We start from the raw sequence: 18,246 nt of genomic DNA on the forward strand, positions 1-18,246 counted from the left end.
TCCTCCATCCCCACCTGGGAGATCCTCAACGAAAATCAAAGGCCATGAGTTTGAGCCCCAGAACTGACATGGAACAAGAGAACTGACCTCAGCAAGTTTTCCTCTGACCTCCCCACATGCTCTGTGGCACACCCCTCCCTGAAAAAAGACAATGTAAGCAAAAAAAAAAGAAAAATCAAATCACCACAGGTGTCTTTTGCCTCACCGACTTGGCATTCTTGTGTTTTTGTTGCATTGTTGGTTGGTAGCAATGGGTAAGAGCTTCAGTAGGAGGAAGCAGCTGGCTAAAAAAGCTGGCATGGTGGAGGTGTGGCAGCTGCTCCAGGCTGGGTTACTCCATCTACATAGACTGTTTCTTGAATGGTCGTCATTTTTTTTTTTCATGTAAACTACTGGCAGTGTGTTCCCTTATTTTTGGCTTGAGAAATTGCCCATTATGTTTGAAGGAAAAAATTGCTGGCTATGGAATTTTAGGTTGCTGAAGTTTTCTTTCTTTCTCTATTTTCACATCATTCTCTTTTGGTTTGGTCAATTTCAAAGAGAAGCCAAATGCAGTTCTTATCCTTGTTCCTCTAGATTTTTTTGTTCTTTGAAGTCAAGTTTGTCTTTGAGTCTTTTTATTTATTTATTTATTATTTATTTATTTCTATTTTATGTACATATGCCATTAGGTGTCAGGTCCCCTGAAACTGGAGTTACAGACAGTTGTGAGCTGCCCTGTGGGTGCTGGGAATTGAACCTGGGTCCTCTGGAAGAACAGTCAGTGCTCTTAATCGCTGAACCATCTCTCCAGCCCCTGTCTTCAAATTTCTAATAGAGTGGTCATTATGCCTATGTGTGGAGCTATATTCTGTTTCTGGAGCTTTCTGGAACTGTGGTTTGTATGTATCCGTGTGGGGTATAAGCATCAGTTTGGATGTACAGAGGTTGGAGAGGGTGTTGGATCCACTGTAGCTGGAATCACAGACAGCAAAGAAGCATGATGTGGGTGCTGTGAATTGAACTCAGGTCCTCTGGAAGAACAGCAGACATCCGCTGGGACCTCTCTCCATCCTCTAAGCAAATCTGAGTATTTCTCCTGCTCTTTTCTCTCTTCCTTATCTACATGCATGTTTTATTTTGTCAATTGTCCCTACATGTAGTCTCCTTTCTCCCCCCCCGCCCAGTCTGTTCCTGTTTCTCAGTGCGACTGACATTTCTCCTCACACACCTTCCAGCACCTAACTCAGCTGCAGTGTCCTCAGAGGCACCAATGGGGTTCTTTGTGACAGCTGATCTTACCTTTACCATTTCCTTTGTAAAATGGAAATGGTTTCAAGGACTCTATTACCTGGTTTTCTTTTTCTTTTTCCTATTAGATTTCTTAGCATATTAACCATGGTTAAATTCCCAATTTGAATGTTTCAAAATCTCTGCCATATCCCAGTCTGGTTCTGATGACTGCCCTCTTCACTCCACCTTTTGCCTTTCAGCATGGCTCAAATCTTATTGAAAGTTAGAAAAACAAAACCAAAAACCAGCTCTCCCCCCTCCAAGAAAACAAATAGGCATTTTTAGTGTGAGGTTTATGCCCCCTACTTAGGTTGTGCTTATTCTGTCTGTCATAGTGAAAGGCTGCCATGTTCCTCATGTCTGTTTTGTCAGCAGGTCCAGCCTTAAGGACTCCTAAAAATATTGTTTTGCCTGCGTGTATGCATGTGTACCACTGTGTGCTTGGTGTCCATGGAAGCCAGAAGAGGGTGTCAGATCCTGTAGGACCAGGAGTTATGGAGGCTACATGTGGGTGCTGGGAACCAAATTCAGATCCTTTGTAATAGTAAGTGCTCTTAACTGCCCCAAGACCCCTTCAACAGAGTCTGAGTTTTGTATTTTTGTCTATTGTAATTAGATAGTTGTCCTACTGAGGTGGTAGAAAGATGCGAGAGGAGGCACACATTCTGTAGCCCTCTGTGTGGCCTGGGCTGACCTCCAATTTGTGGATATCCCCCTGCCTCAGCTCTCCCAAGGACCGGGATTATAGGTGGGCTCCCCTAAGTGATAGGGAAACTGTGGGCTTGGAGTGAGTAAGAATTCCCCCTTTCCTAGGCTGCTAAAAGAACCCCTGAGGACCTTGTTAAGAACCTTGAGGTCGCATTTCAGAATGGCCAGGTCTGCCACCCTTGTGCCCCAGGAGACTCGAGGAGAGTCTTCTCAGCTCAGTGTGAGAGCCTGGTGGGCTCCTGAGTGCGAGTGCAGCCACGGTCTGAAATTCTGGCTGCTCCATCACGTCAGTATTAGAGGTGAAATTACCTGATTTGCTCATTTAGAAGACCTAATAGAGCCTGTGGTGACTCTGATAGAGAGCACCTGGGGTTGAATTTAGGAAACAGCTTCTGCCAAGTGTGTGCAGGTACCAAACAGACACACGTGTAGAAAAAGTTCCTTGCGATTTTTCTTTTCCTCCACTGTCCTTGAGCGGCCACACTGAATTAGCTTGCTGCTTCCTCCTTTGCCAGAGCTTCACCAGTTCAGTTACATAAGAACTCAACGGTTGCTGCCACTCAACGCTGTCCATTCAAAAGGGGAAAGCCAAACATTTACTTCTGAAGCAAGCACCAACATCGATGGCATTTATTTCTTCATAGCACTCTGTAGGGCTTCCAATTATAAAGCTATTGTTTTAACATTTTAAAAGTAAAAATCTGGACTTTTTTCTAAACTTAAGAAAAATTATTTTTCTATATTTATCAGTTATATGGCAAAACCTGGGAAACATGGTAGAATTCTTTACCTAGTGAAAGCAGCCTTTGCCTGCATGTGGTTGATCATTTCTGGCTTTCTCTCCCCTTTCTTCCTACTGCTGCCCCATCATTCTGAGATCTCAATAACTCAATAACTTGATCTAAAACTGTTTTTCCCCCTCAAAATGTAAGTAAATATGAAGCAACCCATTCACAGCAGCATAAATCATAATCAAAAGAAGAAGGAAATGTTTAGATGCAAGAGCTGACTCTAGCGGCTGATGACCACAGTGATTCTATTTACTGCACACCTAAGCATCTGAAATGAACTTAGGGTTCTCCACCTGGATTTCCTAACTCTGATGGCAGCCTTTGGTCCAGCTCTTAGGCAAAGTTGTAACTCAAATGACTCAGATGTCTTATTTCTCAAAACCAGGCTGGAACTGTGGAACTAGAGTCGCCAGGGGCTTGCCAGAAATGCATAGGCCCCTGGAGGCAAAAACTCTAATATGACAAAATCCTAGTCATATTAACTCAGGTCAGCACACATATAACATCAGTCATTAAGAAGTGAATTATTATGAACTACACTAAGTTTTGTACACAATATAAAACTTTTCGACAAAAAATAAAATATCTGACAAATCACTTCTCACTGCAAACCCTCACAGATATAACAACTCATGAAAAGAATTTGATTATATGAAGAGAACCATCTAGCAATTTGGCTCCAAAGCAAAAATCAGAGGGTCACAGATGAGGTCCGAAGCACAGCAAATTTTGTTCTTTGCCTATGGCTAACCATTATTAGCAATGTCAATGAAGACAAAGAACAATTTACATTTTCCTTCCCATAGGGGTGAAGTTACTGAGCTGCCTCCCTTCCAGTTTCTCTCCAAACGGAATAAGCAGTTCATTTGAACTACCAGTTCAATGGTTCTTCCCAGGTTTCTACTTAGAGATGCCTGCAGTCACACCACTCTCTGATAGTTCTCGCCTGAGTGTCACGTGAGCTGAAACAAAGCAAATTCATATGGTTCTCAGGTCACCCAAATACATCCGGCACAGAACGCCACAGCTGACAAAAGTTATAAAAACAGTCATGATAGAATTCATCTAATAAAGGAGGAAAGGAGGGAACTTTCGATGTTCATTTAAAAAAGTTAGATTTACTCTTTTATGTGTGCCTGCATTATGTGCACCATGTGTGTGCTCGGTGCCCAGGGAGGTCAGAAGGTGGCATTGGGTGCCCTAGAATTGGAGTTACAGTGGCTGTGAACAGCAACAAGTGCTCTTAACCCGAGCCCTCTTTCCAGCCCTCACTGTTCATGTTTTGCACATTATGAAATACTTGACTAATGGATGGGATCAAATAACTCTATCAGGTACCTTGGTGGTCTACATTATGTCTAGACATGCAGCGTCTCTTTACCAAGTAGTCCATGAATTACACAAAAGGTCTGTAGTGGAATAAGGTCTTAATCATGGGAGTATCAATTTAAAGATGGTCAATTGTTGAGCAAGGCGCATACCTGTGAGCTCTCCACTCTAACAGGCTCTATGAACAGACCCGAGACCTCAGCCTCTTCCTCTTCAATGATGCACTGCTTGTTACCAGTCGGGCCACATCTCATACTCCATTTGAAAGGACGTCCAAAACAACCTACCAGTTCATTGCGTCAGTGGCCCTTCCCAGGATGTTCATAGAAGACATTCCAGATTCCAAATGTATGTATTTTCTTTCATGAGAAAAGCTATCTCACAGCAAACTCATTAACTATACAAATATCCAAGTAAGGGAAAGGCTGGGGCAATTTGTCAGCTTACCAATATTAAGATTTCATTAACTTCCCTCTGAAGAAACAAAAGTTGCCATTACCAGACACAAAACCCAAACAACAGAAAAGCAACTTTTAGTCACAAGGTGGTTAGGTGCTGTATCATTCTGAGGGTTCTGTGAAGATGCTACAGGCTTGAGCCTCTATTTCAGGTATCCATCCATCCATCCATCCATCCATCCATCCATCCATCCATCCATCCATCTTTGTACCTATCATCTATCTATTATTACTAGCAGTCCTGGAGATAGAATCCAGAACTTCATGCATGCTAAGCGAGTGTTCCACTGAGCTACAGCCCCAGCCCTCTATCATTTTTCCTATTCTGTTTGAAGTAGCTATTCCAGACTTGATTGTCCTTTTCTTCCCTTTATTGGATTTAGCTAGTTCCTCTAAAAAGAGCCAGCATTTGCAAAGTGTGCTTAGTAACTAAACATTGGTTCACAAACTCCAATAGAAATAGCAGGTCATAAAAGAACACAACTTAACCCATTGTGCTTATTGTTAACTCTCCATGCTGTAACGCCTGTTTCTCAAGCTGCACAGGATCCGTCTCTAGTCTGCATTTCTGTTAGGACAGGCAACTGGAAGGTAACATTTCTCACTGCAATACTTGTCCCGCGTGTAGACAGGACCGCAGCTTAAAGGAACCAAGGCCCTATTTAAGTTCTTGACTCACGAGTCTCACTCCACCTTTAACCACTGAGCATGGTTAGTATTGGAAACGCTCCTTTTCTTCAGCTCCTGTCGACTGCAGTTGTCAACTGTGCTTACACCAGGGCACGGGCACTCAGCTAAGATAGTAGTTGGCTGTGTCGTTCATACCAAGGCCGCTCCAGGTCTAGCCTCTCTACAGCCACCAGTGAAGATTTTTTACTGATCCCAGTTCTTTCTAGAGGCATTGAAACAAGGGATTAAAAGACTTCACATTATCATCTGGCCTTTAAAATAACTGACAATTATAAAGACAGAATTTTTGATAATGTTGCAATTCTGTTTAGAAGATAATCTTCTAAACTATGTTTATGCTTACCTGGAATCCTTGATTGTAGGCTTTAAAAAAATTTTAAGATTAGATAGTCAAGTCTTAAAGTTAATTGTTTTGTTTTATATTTTTTTGAGACAGAGTTTCTCTATGTAACAGCCTTGGTTGTCCTGGAACTTACTCTGTAGACTACGCTGGCCTCGAACTCACAGAGATCTGCCTACCTTTGCCTCCTGAGTGCCGAAATTAAAGGCATGTGCCACCACTGGCCAGTTGAACTGAAAACATTTTGATTTTTGCCTGTGAAGATTAAACATTAGCGTAGCTTCAGTGCAATACTGCTTGGCCATAAAGAAAACTTTGCCATATGTGAGCTCCCTGATGAACATGGAGGATATTATGTTTAAGTGAAATAAACTAAGCAGGAAAAAAAAATGATGTTCCTGAATCAGACAATGGTGACAATTATGTAACTATACAGTCAAAATCAATAAGTGGTATACTTTCAATACATGAAAAAAAAATAATATCTCAAATGTTTTCACAGATGTCAAGAATGCGTTCATTCTTCAAGGTCCAATGCGTGAATGGATCTGTGCTACTGAGGCGGCAGATGACAAATTCCTCTGGTTGTCTGCACTCCAAACGGCAATCAGAAGCAGTATGAAGTAAAACTAGACTCAAAACAGACAAGAGGGTCTTTGGAAAGTCATATACCAGGTTTCCTGCGTCAGAACATCTAGTAAGAAGCACACAGGGAACAGTCATGGATGTGGGGAGATGACAGAGCTAGGACCGCCTGTGAGGTTGCTTCCAACTCCTTAATGTGTGATTAAGTTTTGTGGAATGTGTAAGAACATGTCTAAGATTTTGAACTACATCTTTTGGTAGCTACTGCTCACAGGGGCTATTTAAAACAATTTGACCTATGTAGATTTTAAAAGCGAGTAATGAAAAATCAGAATGAACAATGTTTCTTTCACGAGCATTCTAGAACAATACTTGAACTTGTTTGTGATTCACAAATCAACATCAACTTTTCATGAAGCAATTAATGATTTTTAAGGGTATGTCTGAGAAAGATAATTGGCAGCCTTCTAAAGCAATGTCAAATGTGAGTGAAGTCCTTTTTAAAGCATTAGAATATGCCATTTCAAAATACCAGAACGTTTAGTGGGTTTTGTTTGCTTTCTGTAATTTTTACTTTTTAAGACCAAATTCTTAGATCTCCCAAATAACCCTAATTTTTTTAAAAAATAATACTATCAGAAATGCAGTGGTAGGAGAATCCAATTCTTAAATAATGAAAATTAGTGAATGGGACTAGAGCTCCATCTCACTGGAGCCCACATGTCAATTATAACCTCTCACTCCAGTTCTGGGGAAACTGATCATCTCTTTGGCCTCCACGGGTGCCAGGAATGGACAGTGCACAGATACTTGCAGGCAACACATACACACACACCCATAAAATTAAAATAACCTGTAAAGATGAATGGAGATTGTTGCATTCCAGGCTCAGGACCCAGAGACTCCTGCACTGGAATGGGCCTGAAGGCCTCCTCCCTAAGGACTAGCTTTCCAAGTACCCAGAAGGTGCCAAATAAGCTTCCAAAGGAGGGAAGCAACCAAGAGTGTCCCTAGCTATGATGTCTATGAGATACAATGACCAGCATGGCATGATGACCCTAAGAGTGCAGCTTTGGCATGTGTACCTGGGCACAGCTCTCTAATTGTAGTTAAGATCACCTTAAGATGAAGGAAACCATGGCCAATACCGGAAGCCTAATCAGGGCTAGTGATGTCATGAATCTTGGAGGACAATCTACAACCACCACTTTACTAAACCGGCATAATCCCTAGCTATATTCTAAATATTTGCCCTCTTAGTCACAGACAAGTGTGGTCATCCCTCAATAAGGAAACCTTTGCAACAACTGGAATCACTGTAGAAACCCACAACCAATCAAATAGCAGATTTATAGAACCCAGTCCCAATGGACTCATCTACAAAACATCCCCAGAACCTAAGGCTGAGAGAACACTGTGGAAGGCAGGGGTTACAAGAGCAGGGGTTTTAAGAGCCAGAGGATCGGGGAGTTTGCTATGTGAATGTGTCTCCCAGTAATGTCACAAGCTACACCCATAAAGTCTCACCAACATGACTGCCTAAACAGGAGCCGAACAAGGATGACTACAATAGAAGTGTCAGCATGGGTGGGTGAAAGATCATCAGGCCCCAATCCTACACAAAAACTATAGACAACCGCGGGGTGCTGAGAGAGGGAGAAACAATCTTCCCCAGGGAAGACAACAATTGGATATCCAGTACCAACTGGTCAGTCCTGAAAACATGCATACAAATAACACAGACTGAAAAGACTGCATTTAGGAATATGGTTGTATATACACATATGTATACATACACACACACATAACAATTAATGAAAGATGAGGCCATGAATTTAAAGATAGCAAGGAGGGGTTCAGGGGGAAGTTTAGAAGGAGGAAAGAGGAAAATGATAGAATTATACCATAATCTCAAAAACTAGAAGTAGCCAGGCATAGTGACTGATGTATGACTTTAATTCTAACACTTTGGAGGCTGAGGCAGGAAGATCTCTGAGTTTGAGGCCAGCTTAGTTTACAGAGTTCCAAGATAGCTAGGGATAGAAACCCTGTCTTAAAAGTAAATAATAAAGAAAAATGGAAAAAAACTTTTGCTACTTTCTGTTTCATAATGTATTTTGGTAATTAAACCTATTGTACAGTATATAATTGTGAACTCAGGGTACTTTATTTATTTTACTGAAACTATAATTTCTAATTCTCAGAAGTTTAAAATTCTGGCTAAAATATATAGAATTTGAATATCGTATTCTCCTATTATTACACTAACCAGTTCTCATGTGAATACCCTCTGAAGTTTACAAACGTTACTTGAAACTGTTGTCTATGAAGCTTTTGTGTGTGCCTGCACACAATGTCAGGGGACAGTCCTGGGTGGTACTCTTCAGGTGCCTTCCATATTTGTTTTTAAAAGACTGGGTCTCTCACTGGCCTGAGACTACAAGCGTCCCACCATGCCTGGCTTCAAAAATTCACAAACTGGGTTCTGTGAGTTAAACTTCCTTGCAAGATAAGCACTCACTAGCTGAAGTGTAGGACCCTGGCCCTGTAAAAGTGCCAGCAGTTAGCACCTCAGTCCTGCAGAGAGCAGTAATATTCTGAAATGGCTTTCCCACTCCTTATGTAATGCTTTCATCCTTTCCCTTCACCTCCAGGGAACAATGAAGAAAGACCTGTCTTCATAGTTCGTAAGCTTACACCACTCCTGTTGAATTACACCCTTACATAAACACACACAAATAGTTAAGTCACGGGTGAAATTGGTCAAGAAAAACATGAACCCTGACCCTGAGTTGGCATGTGAGGAAGGAAAGCTTCTGAGAAACACACCAGGCTCCTTGTGTATTTTTTTCATCTTTTTTTTTTTCAAGACAGGGTTTCTCTGTGGCTTTGGAGCCTGTCCTGGAATTCGCTCTGTAGACCAGGCTGGTCTCGAACTCACAGAGATCCGCCTGCCTCTGCCTCCCGAGTGCTGGGATTAAAGGCATGCGCCACCATCACCCCACACCAGGCTCCTGAATCAAACCCTGTATAAAATTCTGTATATAGAGAGATGTTGACAGGTTGATATCGTTTTCCCTTTGCAAAGTTTTCTGAGTTTGCGCTTGATGAGATGCCCATTTCTGCAAATGCAATCATGGTGTGGTTTGCCCACGGATGATGAGGGCCTGTATCACTGCTATGTATTGTTATGGCACAGGAAGGGTGAGGCATGCCAACAAACACAATGTATCCTCCAGAAAAAGTCCTCCTAACCCTTTTATTGTTGAAATTAAAAAATAAAAGATACTTAAATACAATGGTGAACATATAGGGCAAAACAGAATCATAAAATTTAATGTTCAATTAAGCAGTGAGCTGAATGTTTGGGTTTCCAAATAGGCTCTGAACCCAAAACTGCTTCCAAATAGGCATGTTCACAGTTAACGGCAATTGGCTTATAGGTGAGAGAACGGTCGAAGTTGTTCCAGTTGAACTTCCAGGGAGATTCTCTCCTCCAGAACATCCTGAAAAAGACGTAAAGTCCAAGTCATGTTGAGAGGAGAAAGAAATCCAATGCTATCTCTGCTTCGTGCTAACAACTGTATTTGTCAAGAGAAAGACACAGCGATTCCTATTTTGAAACTAGTTCACCTTGGAAGGCAATTTGCACATTCATAATAGGAAAACACAAGCCTACCATTTCAAAGCCATTTCCGGTGACAGAACCAGGTAATAAAATGCTTTTAGGTTAATTGTTAGAAAAGCCAGTAATTGTAGCGAATGGGTATTATTACACAAATTCTGAATAAAGCCTTAACTGTATATAAATTTGTTAACATGAATTCTTTCCTCTGATGATGGTATTTGATTCCACAAAGATTTGTTTTTCATTCAGAATCTTAAAACTTATTAATAGTGTACGTGTGAGCACATATGCCGTAGCATGTGCTCAGGCTGGAGAACAGCTTCTGTGGACACAGGTAAGCAGGCTGGAGAACAGCTTCTGTGGACACAGGTAAGCAGGCTGGCAGCTTTCACTTGCTGAGCCACCTCACTGGCCCATAAAATAGTACTTTAAGGTTCATCTTTTTTGTATATATAATTTTTTATGATTTATTTAACTTTATTTTATGTGAATTAGTATGAAGGTGTCAGATCCCCTGGAACTGGATTTTCAGACAGTTGTAAGCTGCCATGTGGTTGCTGGGAATTTCAGGTCCTCTGGAAGAACAGAGTTCTTAACTGCTGAGCCATCATCTCTCCAGCCCCTTCTTTTTTTCACACACAAGATGGTTTAAAGTTTCCCACTCTGTCTTCATTAGACTGGTTTAAATTCCTATTACTGAATCTGAGTTGTCTCTGATCAAAGAATAAACTGGTAATAGAGCAGTTGCCTATATATTACATGGAACATAGAGCCATGTGTGTACTCTCGGAGGTATTCAAGTCCACTTTTCTTCTTGAAGTTTCTTCATGGAAGTTACCAATATAATAGGACTAGTGATGTCTTACATATGCAGGAAAAGACAATGTGCACCAGAACTGTGTTAAGAAATTCCTTTTAGTATTAAAAATCAACAGTTTACACACTTCTCTTCTGGGAAAGTTTCACAGACTGACATCTTGTTATTGGATCAGTTCCAATTCCCCAAAACTGCGATGTGTTACATTCACGAAAGCTAAGATTCAGACATGACATTACCTTTAATTGCTGCTGCAATTCACTATTCAATCTGGCCAGAACAGTGTTGGTTTCCTTATTGCGTCTAATCGATGCTTGGATGGCCTTTTTATCTTTCCCCACAGATCTGAGAAGACACAGGGACAAAAACACTCTTCATTTCTTTCCTGTCTTTAATCCTTTACTCCTACTTGCTATGGGATAATGCTCTTGTACACTGTAAAATTTGTCACTTGATTAGTTTAATAAAACACTGATTGGCCAGTAGTCAGGTAGAAGTTTAGGCATGGTGATCAGACTAGGAGATTTCTGAGAAGATGAAAGGCAGAGATGCAGTTGTCAGCTAGACACAGAGGAAGCAAGATGAGAATGCCTTACTGATAAAAGATATATGGTATAAGAATTATGGGTTAATAATTTAAGTTTTAAGAGCTAGTTAATAATAAGCCTGAGCAATATGTCAAACAGTTTAAAATTAATATAAGCCTCTGTGTGTTTATTTGGGACTGAATGGCTATGGAGCCTGGTGGACAGAAACTTCTGTTTACAGCCATTGACTTCCAAGCAGAGAAGAAGGATCTCCACTTGCTGTTCCAATGATAACGAGAATATATAAGTTATAGAAGCCCAAGACCATAGCTATCACTTTAGTTATTATAGTTATTCTGTTGAATTCATGGAGTGAAACAGCCTGGACCAAGTACTTATAGACTCTTTCTATAAACAGCCAGGCAATGAATTTTTCTGTCTTTGTGGGCCATACTGTTGCTGCTGTGTGTCTTTGTTTCTTTCTCTTTTCTTAGAAACATAAAAGCTGGGCCAGAAAGATGGCCCAGGTGGGAAGGGCACATGCCACATAGGCATGATGACTCTGGTCTGTTCCATGGAACCAGCATAGAAGAAGATCCAACTCCTAGGAGTTGTCCTCTGACCTTTTCATGCATGGCACATGTGGGCAGGCCAGAGAACAACTGGTAGAAGTTGGTTCTCTCCTTCCACCATGTGCGTCCTGGGTTTGAACTCAGGTTGCCAGGTGCAAAGCACTTTTACCCACAGCCATTCCACTGGCCCCAGAAAGTGCTGTGAGAGTTTCTGCAAAGAACAGATCTGTTTCTTTCTGTCTGGTGTTTTTCCCTGTGCTTAGCTGTTGGTAATTAAATATACTGAGGAATAGCTTGGATTACCTGGGAATCGAAGGCTGTGGGGCAAGAACAGCAGCTAAGACACCTGTCTTCTGTGTGTGCTCATCCACATCTGGCCGTAACTCATCTTCTGACTTTAATCTTCTCCGAACAGGCTTAGGTGGTGGAGCCAGAGGTGTTGTGCCTTTGCTCTAAAATACAAGAGAAATGAGCATTCTTAGTGACATTCAGACTTAATTAGCATTTTGCTAACACCAATTGCCTTTTTAAAGCCACTTGCTGTTAAAAAAGGAGGTTACTTGTCTCATTTTAATGTAATTTATGTATCTGTGGCAACAGTTAAGGGGAAACAGGAACGGGTGCTTATCACCATGCAGTTGAGGCTGGAGCTCGTGACCCTCTTGCCTCTTGCTCAGCAACCACACCAGGCTCAGCTCACTTTATTCCCACGGGCATCTTGGTAGTCCCCCCATGCACACAAAACCGTCCACATTACAGAAAGACTTTCCATACCACATTGGCAGGAACACTAGCAGCTGTCTTTTCTTCGATTTTACCGTCTGTTTGGGCAACCCGAAGAGAGCCTGCGGGGTCAGAAGCTTTTTCAGCCTAGAGATGGATATAGTATCTCATTACTACATAATTACACGTAGCAAAGCACAGAATGTTTAACAAAGTAAGATGTTGGGAGCTGTTCATACTGAAAATCTGAGGTAGGATGAACCACACAGAGAAAACACTGCCAGATGACTTTCCCTAGCACTGAAGCTGGAAATCAAGACCTGAGAGCAGAGACGTCATGGAACTGACAATGTTGGCTGCTGAGAGGCGAGTCTCTTGGGACTGGGGTGTGTGTGTGTGTGTGTGTGTGTGTGAGAGAGAGAGAGAGAGAGAGAGAGAGAGAGAGAGAGAGATCCATCCAAGCAAATGAACAACAGTCTCCTGGGCACATCTACCTCTGCCGCCATGTCCACCACCACACAGTCCATTTCCCTAATGAGCCAGCTGAGCTAAAGGGGTTGCCAATAAGAGCTTCCCTGTGTTTTAGACCCATGAAATCTTCAGATTATGCCAGTCAAATTAACATGGGTTGTTCCATCTGTTAGAGGTGCAACAGTTGGAGCAATCAGAATGGAGACGTCAGTACTACTTTTCTCCTTCCATTTCAATGATTTAAATCTGAGATTCATACAAACAATGCCACAGATTCCTGACCACTAAAACTAGTCTCCTAGAACAGTATATAAAGGCTAAGTTTGGCACAGTGGTGTTTTTGAGAGTGCTTGTGTGTGTGTTTGCTGAAGTGTGTAGCTTGGTAAAAACAGCTTCTTATTCTATGGAACTCTTCATCAATTCATACAACCAGATGCTTAGCATTACGTTCCCAGAGCGGTATTAACCAGGACCAGGGGTAAGTGTATCTCACACCATACCTAACCCTGGCCATGACCCCTCAATCTTACTGAAAATCATATTGCAAGATCTTAAAGGCCAAAAAAGTAGCTGAGAAACATAGATTTAGGGAATACATAGCCTCCAAGAGTCAGCAGTAGGTATTTTACTCAAGCCTCTGCTAATTTAATCTGCTTTTTCAAAAGTCCTCTTTATAGCATAAGGGAAGAGACCGTCACAAAGGAGCTGAACTCCAGAAACTCACTGGCAAGACCTCAGGATGTTTCTCGGCTTCACTGTCTTGTTCTTCAGTTACATTTGATGCAGCAAATACTTCAAATTGGCTGAAATCTGCAAAATTTGGTTGTTCTGGTATCTGCTGAGGTGAGGTACTAGTGTGAGTTATTAGACCATCGGCATCCACTGGGCGATGCACTGAGGGACCAGGTGCCTGTACAATGGGTTAGAACACAGAAGCATGCGTTTTATTAGCGTCACCAGTGTCACAGTGTGGTGATCTTCATATTGTAACACCTTTAGTGAATGTCCTGGATACAGATGCACACAGTCTGTCAGTCTGTACTGAACTTGACTTTCTCTCAATAAGATGTCGACATCTTTAACCATATATGTATATGCGTGCAGTGTGTGTGTGTGTGTGTGTGTGTAACATATCTCCATGCCTCTGCGGATGCCATTCCTTTTCTTTGGAATGTGCTTACTCTTTATCTTCTGGGTCCGCCTTCCTTCATTTCACTTGGACTTCTCAATGCGCTTTTTAACTTTACGAGCCACCAAGGCTGTCCCTAGCTAGTCTATAAAAATGTCTACAGCAGCATTCCAGTTCTGACCTAGAAGGGATGCAAATGTTCAGGAAGATACAGTGGATTCTGTCTACGAGTCAGTGCTGGACCCAGGACATCACTTATTTCCATCTCCTAACTCACTGGTTTTCTGCTAAAGACAGCTTTATTTATTTCTTAGTTACCCAAATTATTATTGGAATCCTTAGCTTCCAAGAATACTTAATGTCACTGACTTAAGTGCCGACCTTACAGATAATTATAAATAGAATGGATTGTCTAAGACAGAAACTGATCCCAAGGATGGCAGTAACTGCCATTTTTAACAAGAACATACGAGAAGTACCTGTGAGGGCTGAGGTCTTGGAGGCACTGCAGGAGGGTGGGCAACAACTCCAGCCTGTTGCTGTCCTGTGAGAATATACCAATCTCTTTAGTGACTAGGGAATTAGGTTACTGTAGAAGAAACAGGTGAATGTGCCCACATGACAAAACATTTCTAAGAGCACTTGGTAACTTTCCAAGGGGCTGAGGCTATAGCACGGCAGTAGCGTAGATGTCTAGCTTGCTTGAAGCTCTGGTTTGACCAGATGACATGGTGTCTCATACCTGTAATTCTAGAACTTGGAAAGTAGAGGTAAGGCGATGAGCAGCTAGCTCAAAAAGTCAACTTTGGCTACACAATGAGTATGAGGCCAGCTAGCCTCATGAGACCATTTTAAAACAAATTCCAAAACAAAAGCCTTACACGTGACCTAATTAATGGTCCAACTTCATGGCCTCTCTTCCAACTTCATTTCTTGTCACCTCCACTACATGAGGGCTGTTGACAAGCTCCTGCATTTCTTTAACAGTAACCTGTTCTTGGCATTCTCCTCTGGGCTTCTGATTGCTCTTTAGCTTCCAGATGAAAGTCTCTAAAACGTCCCTTTAACTTAAAACTGCCATCTCCGTGTAAACAGTTCTCAGTACTTCCATTTTCTTGGCTCAAAGGTCCAATAGTCTGTTGATTATTTACATTTTCCCTCACTCCCACAGCCTTTAATCACACCAATTAAAACACCATCTCTGCCCTTGCTTCTCTATTTCAGTCTATGTAGTTGTGATACCTCCAGTTGTAAAAACATTAAAATCCCGGAGTCATGGTTCATCTCTGCTGTCCCCTACAACACACCTCAACACAGATGCAAAAACATCTTTTCAAATTTCCTGTGGGATTTCTCAAATTCTACCATTATTATTTGTACTCCAAAACACCTTAGTGACTAGTAAAACAACATTCTCCCCACTTTATAAAAAAGTATTTTCATTTGATGTTTTTATTTTTTTTTTGAGACACATGTTCTCTGTGTAGCCCTGGCTGACCTGGAATTAGGTCTATAGACCAGGCTGGCCTTAAACTCAGAGATCCACCAGCCTCTGCCTCCTGAGTGCTGGGATCATTTGATATTAATTTTTCTCAAATGTAAAAAATAAGACATATTAAGGGAAAAGAAAAGAAGCTGTATCTTGGACTAACTTTAAAACAATGTATATTAATATAATTAATGCATTTTTTAAATTAAAGATTTATTTATTATGTATACAATATTCTGCCTCCATGTATGCCCACATGCCAGAGGAGGGTGCCAGATCTCATTACAGATGGCTGTGAACCACCATGTGGTTGCTGGGAATTGAACTCAGGACCTCTGGAAGAGCAGTCAGTGCTCTTAACCTCTGAGCCATCTCTCCAGCCCGATTAATGCATATTATAATCCCCTAGCCCCTCCCTACCTGTGGTAACTGCAAAGGTCCGGTTCATATCTAGGGATGATGATCTAGAATGAGAGGGCTGTGGCCTTGGAGGGGGAGGTGGTGGTGCAGTGTTATCAGGTGATGCTCCTGAATGAGACCTGCAAAAGTTACCCATCATAACTGGTTATGTCAATACTGGAGCTTGATCCTTTTTAAGCATTCAAACTTGGATGAACAGCCACAGACCTTATTAGAATGACACTTTTCCAAGCAGCACCTATGAAGGTATTACAGCTAATAAGAGCAGCACTATTTATGCTGTGTCAGAAACAAATGATTACTTAATGTGCTAAACAACTTTTTTATAAAGTCATAAACAAACTTGCTAAAAATTAGAAGCTACATCAACTTGTTTTCATCAAGAAGATCATGAATCTCTTGTGATTTCTTGCATTCAACTAAAGGCAACACTGGCCTGAAAACCTATTTTCAAAACAGAGAACCTCCACATGGTTACTCTTCAACAGCTCGAATGTGGAACATAATCTGGCCACACTGTGAGGTGCTTGAGCGGCGCACCAGAGGTACCCCACTTTAGAGGTGACTAAACTGAAGTTCAACTAGCCCTAGAGATTCTGTTCTTTGGGATCAAAGTCTGAAAGGGCTCTGACAAACAGATGTTCACATACAGGAATAAAAAGAACAAACTCCAAAATAGCTGAGAACGCTAAGAAACGCGTGAGAACTCCTTACATCAAAGAAAGGAAATGGTCTTCTGACTTTCTAAGTTCCTTGGAAATTTGGGAGGGGGGATGCTCATCTCTCTCTCCAACAAGCATGCAGCAAAGGGATATTCAACATATACAAAGTGTGAGAAGTAAAAGTTCCATCTATCCTCTATGTCTGAGCAGATAGTAAGATCATGCAGATAAACCTCCACCATCATCCTTTGCTTAGTCCATGTATTACTGTGCAGCATGTAAGGCTGCAGAGTGAGTAGGTAGCTCCCATTTGGACATGCCCTGGGTGTTTAAAACAATGTTCTGGGGTACTTATCACATGGTTATCACTTAGACTCTCACTGTTCTATAGCTGACACAAAGGGTTGCATTAACGTCTACTGCTAAGAAATTATCAGCCCTTTTTAGACCATTCATAAAACATAAAAACAAAACAATACTAACAATAAGGGTTCCCTTTAATTTTTAACAAGTAGAACCAAAATATTTGTCTTTTACATAAACAAATAGGTATTAAACAGATTTCAGAGAGCACATACTTTGTGCTTAGCCCTAAGTAACTTTAAATATTAAAGTGCATGGGGAGATCGCCACACAGTGTGATACAAATACTGACCTTTGACGAGTTACACTGCTTCCAATCTGCTCCGGGTCAGAAGGGAAAGAGTCTGAACTACTGTACCCATCTGCTGGGAAATAGATACACCCTAGTTAATAATGTTCATTTCTTTGCCTTTTACTCTCTCTACCACAAACCTAAGTAATAGACTGTTTCACTGCTTCAAATCATAGATATTCAAAGGCTGCTAAATAGGCTAACAGTTCATTCCAGTGTTACCAACTTTAAAAATCAAATATATCATACATAGGTATACAGTAGATAGAAAAAGTTACAATCTAGATAAAATAACTACTGAGATAGAAATATTCAAAATAAATCATAAAAATCACACACACACACATATTACAATTGCTTCTCATACAAAATCCTAACTATAAGATTGAATATCCCTTATATGAAGAGCTTTGGGCCCTGAATGCTTCTGGTTTCCACTTTCTTTTTCCAAATGTAAAGCATTTGTGTAGACATGAGATACTCAGAGAACAGAGCCAAGGCTAAGCACAAGCCCATTCATGCCCCCATCATGTGCACAGCTAGATTCATAGTATGCCTTTCCTTTTCTTACAATCTGCCAAGAGTTCAGGTGATGCCATTTTGCTACTGACATACAGGTAAGCAAAGCCCTTCTATAGAGATTATAAAGTATAGTCCCAAATCTGGCAACTTCTCACTAACTGTACCACTCCCGTTCTAGCCCAAGTCACCATCTTTAAATATCTCCTATTTTAGCACTTGCCTACTTATGGTCTGGAGCTAGAGAAGGCAGGGTGAGTCTTTCAAAAAGGAAGGGCAGGTCTCCTGTCACTCCTCCCTGGGAAACTTTCCAGTGACTCCTCACACCATTAGAAAGAGTGCAAATGTTACAATTTCTTACACTCTTCTCTCCCTTGCTGCCTCTGCTTAGCACACTGGCTACTGCAGGGCACCGTCTGCTGCTCTGCAGACCCGGCTTCCTGCCTAGGGCTGCACACTGG

General features: G+C 41.4%; 2 protein-coding genes across 8 annotated transcripts in view; one reads left to right on the forward strand and one right to left on the reverse strand.

Annotated features, from left to right (window-relative positions):
* The window catches only part of Ect2l (epithelial cell transforming 2 like), an 85,492-nt gene extending 76,493 nt beyond the window's left edge, over positions 1-8,999 (forward strand). For both annotated transcript variants that reach the window (XM_026786159.1, XM_026786158.1), the window contains 2 exons: positions 4,276-4,448; positions 6,091-8,999. In XM_026786159.1, the coding sequence (XP_026641960.1) occupies positions 4,276-4,448; positions 6,091-6,215 (298 nt within the window). In that variant the 3' untranslated portion in view covers positions 6,216-8,999. The remainder of the gene's footprint in view (positions 1-4,275; positions 4,449-6,090) is intronic.
* A 184-nt stretch (positions 9,000-9,183) lies between these two features.
* Reps1 (RALBP1 associated Eps domain containing 1) overlaps positions 9,184-18,246 on the reverse strand; it is a 71,339-nt gene continuing 62,276 nt past the window's right edge. For 4 of the 6 annotated variants that reach the window (XM_013351437.2, XM_005360982.3, XM_013351436.2 and 1 more), the window contains 8 exons: positions 17,267-17,339; positions 15,950-16,068; positions 14,520-14,584; positions 13,636-13,821; positions 12,492-12,587; positions 12,021-12,169; positions 10,858-10,963; positions 9,185-9,679 (listed from right to left, as the gene is read on the reverse strand). In XM_013351437.2, coding sequence (XP_013206891.1) covers positions 9,611-9,679; positions 10,858-10,963; positions 12,021-12,169; positions 12,492-12,587; positions 13,636-13,821; positions 14,520-14,584; positions 15,950-16,068; positions 17,267-17,339 — 863 coding nt within the window. In that variant the 3' untranslated portion in view covers positions 9,185-9,610. Of the gene's footprint in view, positions 9,680-10,857; positions 10,964-12,020; positions 12,170-12,491; positions 12,588-13,635; positions 13,822-14,519; positions 14,585-15,949; positions 16,069-17,266; positions 17,340-18,246 lie in introns of all 6 variants that reach the window. The other 2 variants (XM_005360983.3, XM_005360981.3) reach the window with 2 other exon arrangements.

The sequence above is a fragment of the Microtus ochrogaster genome, linkage group LG4 (genome assembly GCF_000317375.1).
Source record: "Microtus ochrogaster isolate Prairie Vole_2 linkage group LG4, MicOch1.0, whole genome shotgun sequence".
In the NCBI taxonomy this organism is placed as follows: domain Eukaryota; kingdom Metazoa; phylum Chordata; class Mammalia; order Rodentia; family Cricetidae; genus Microtus; species Microtus ochrogaster.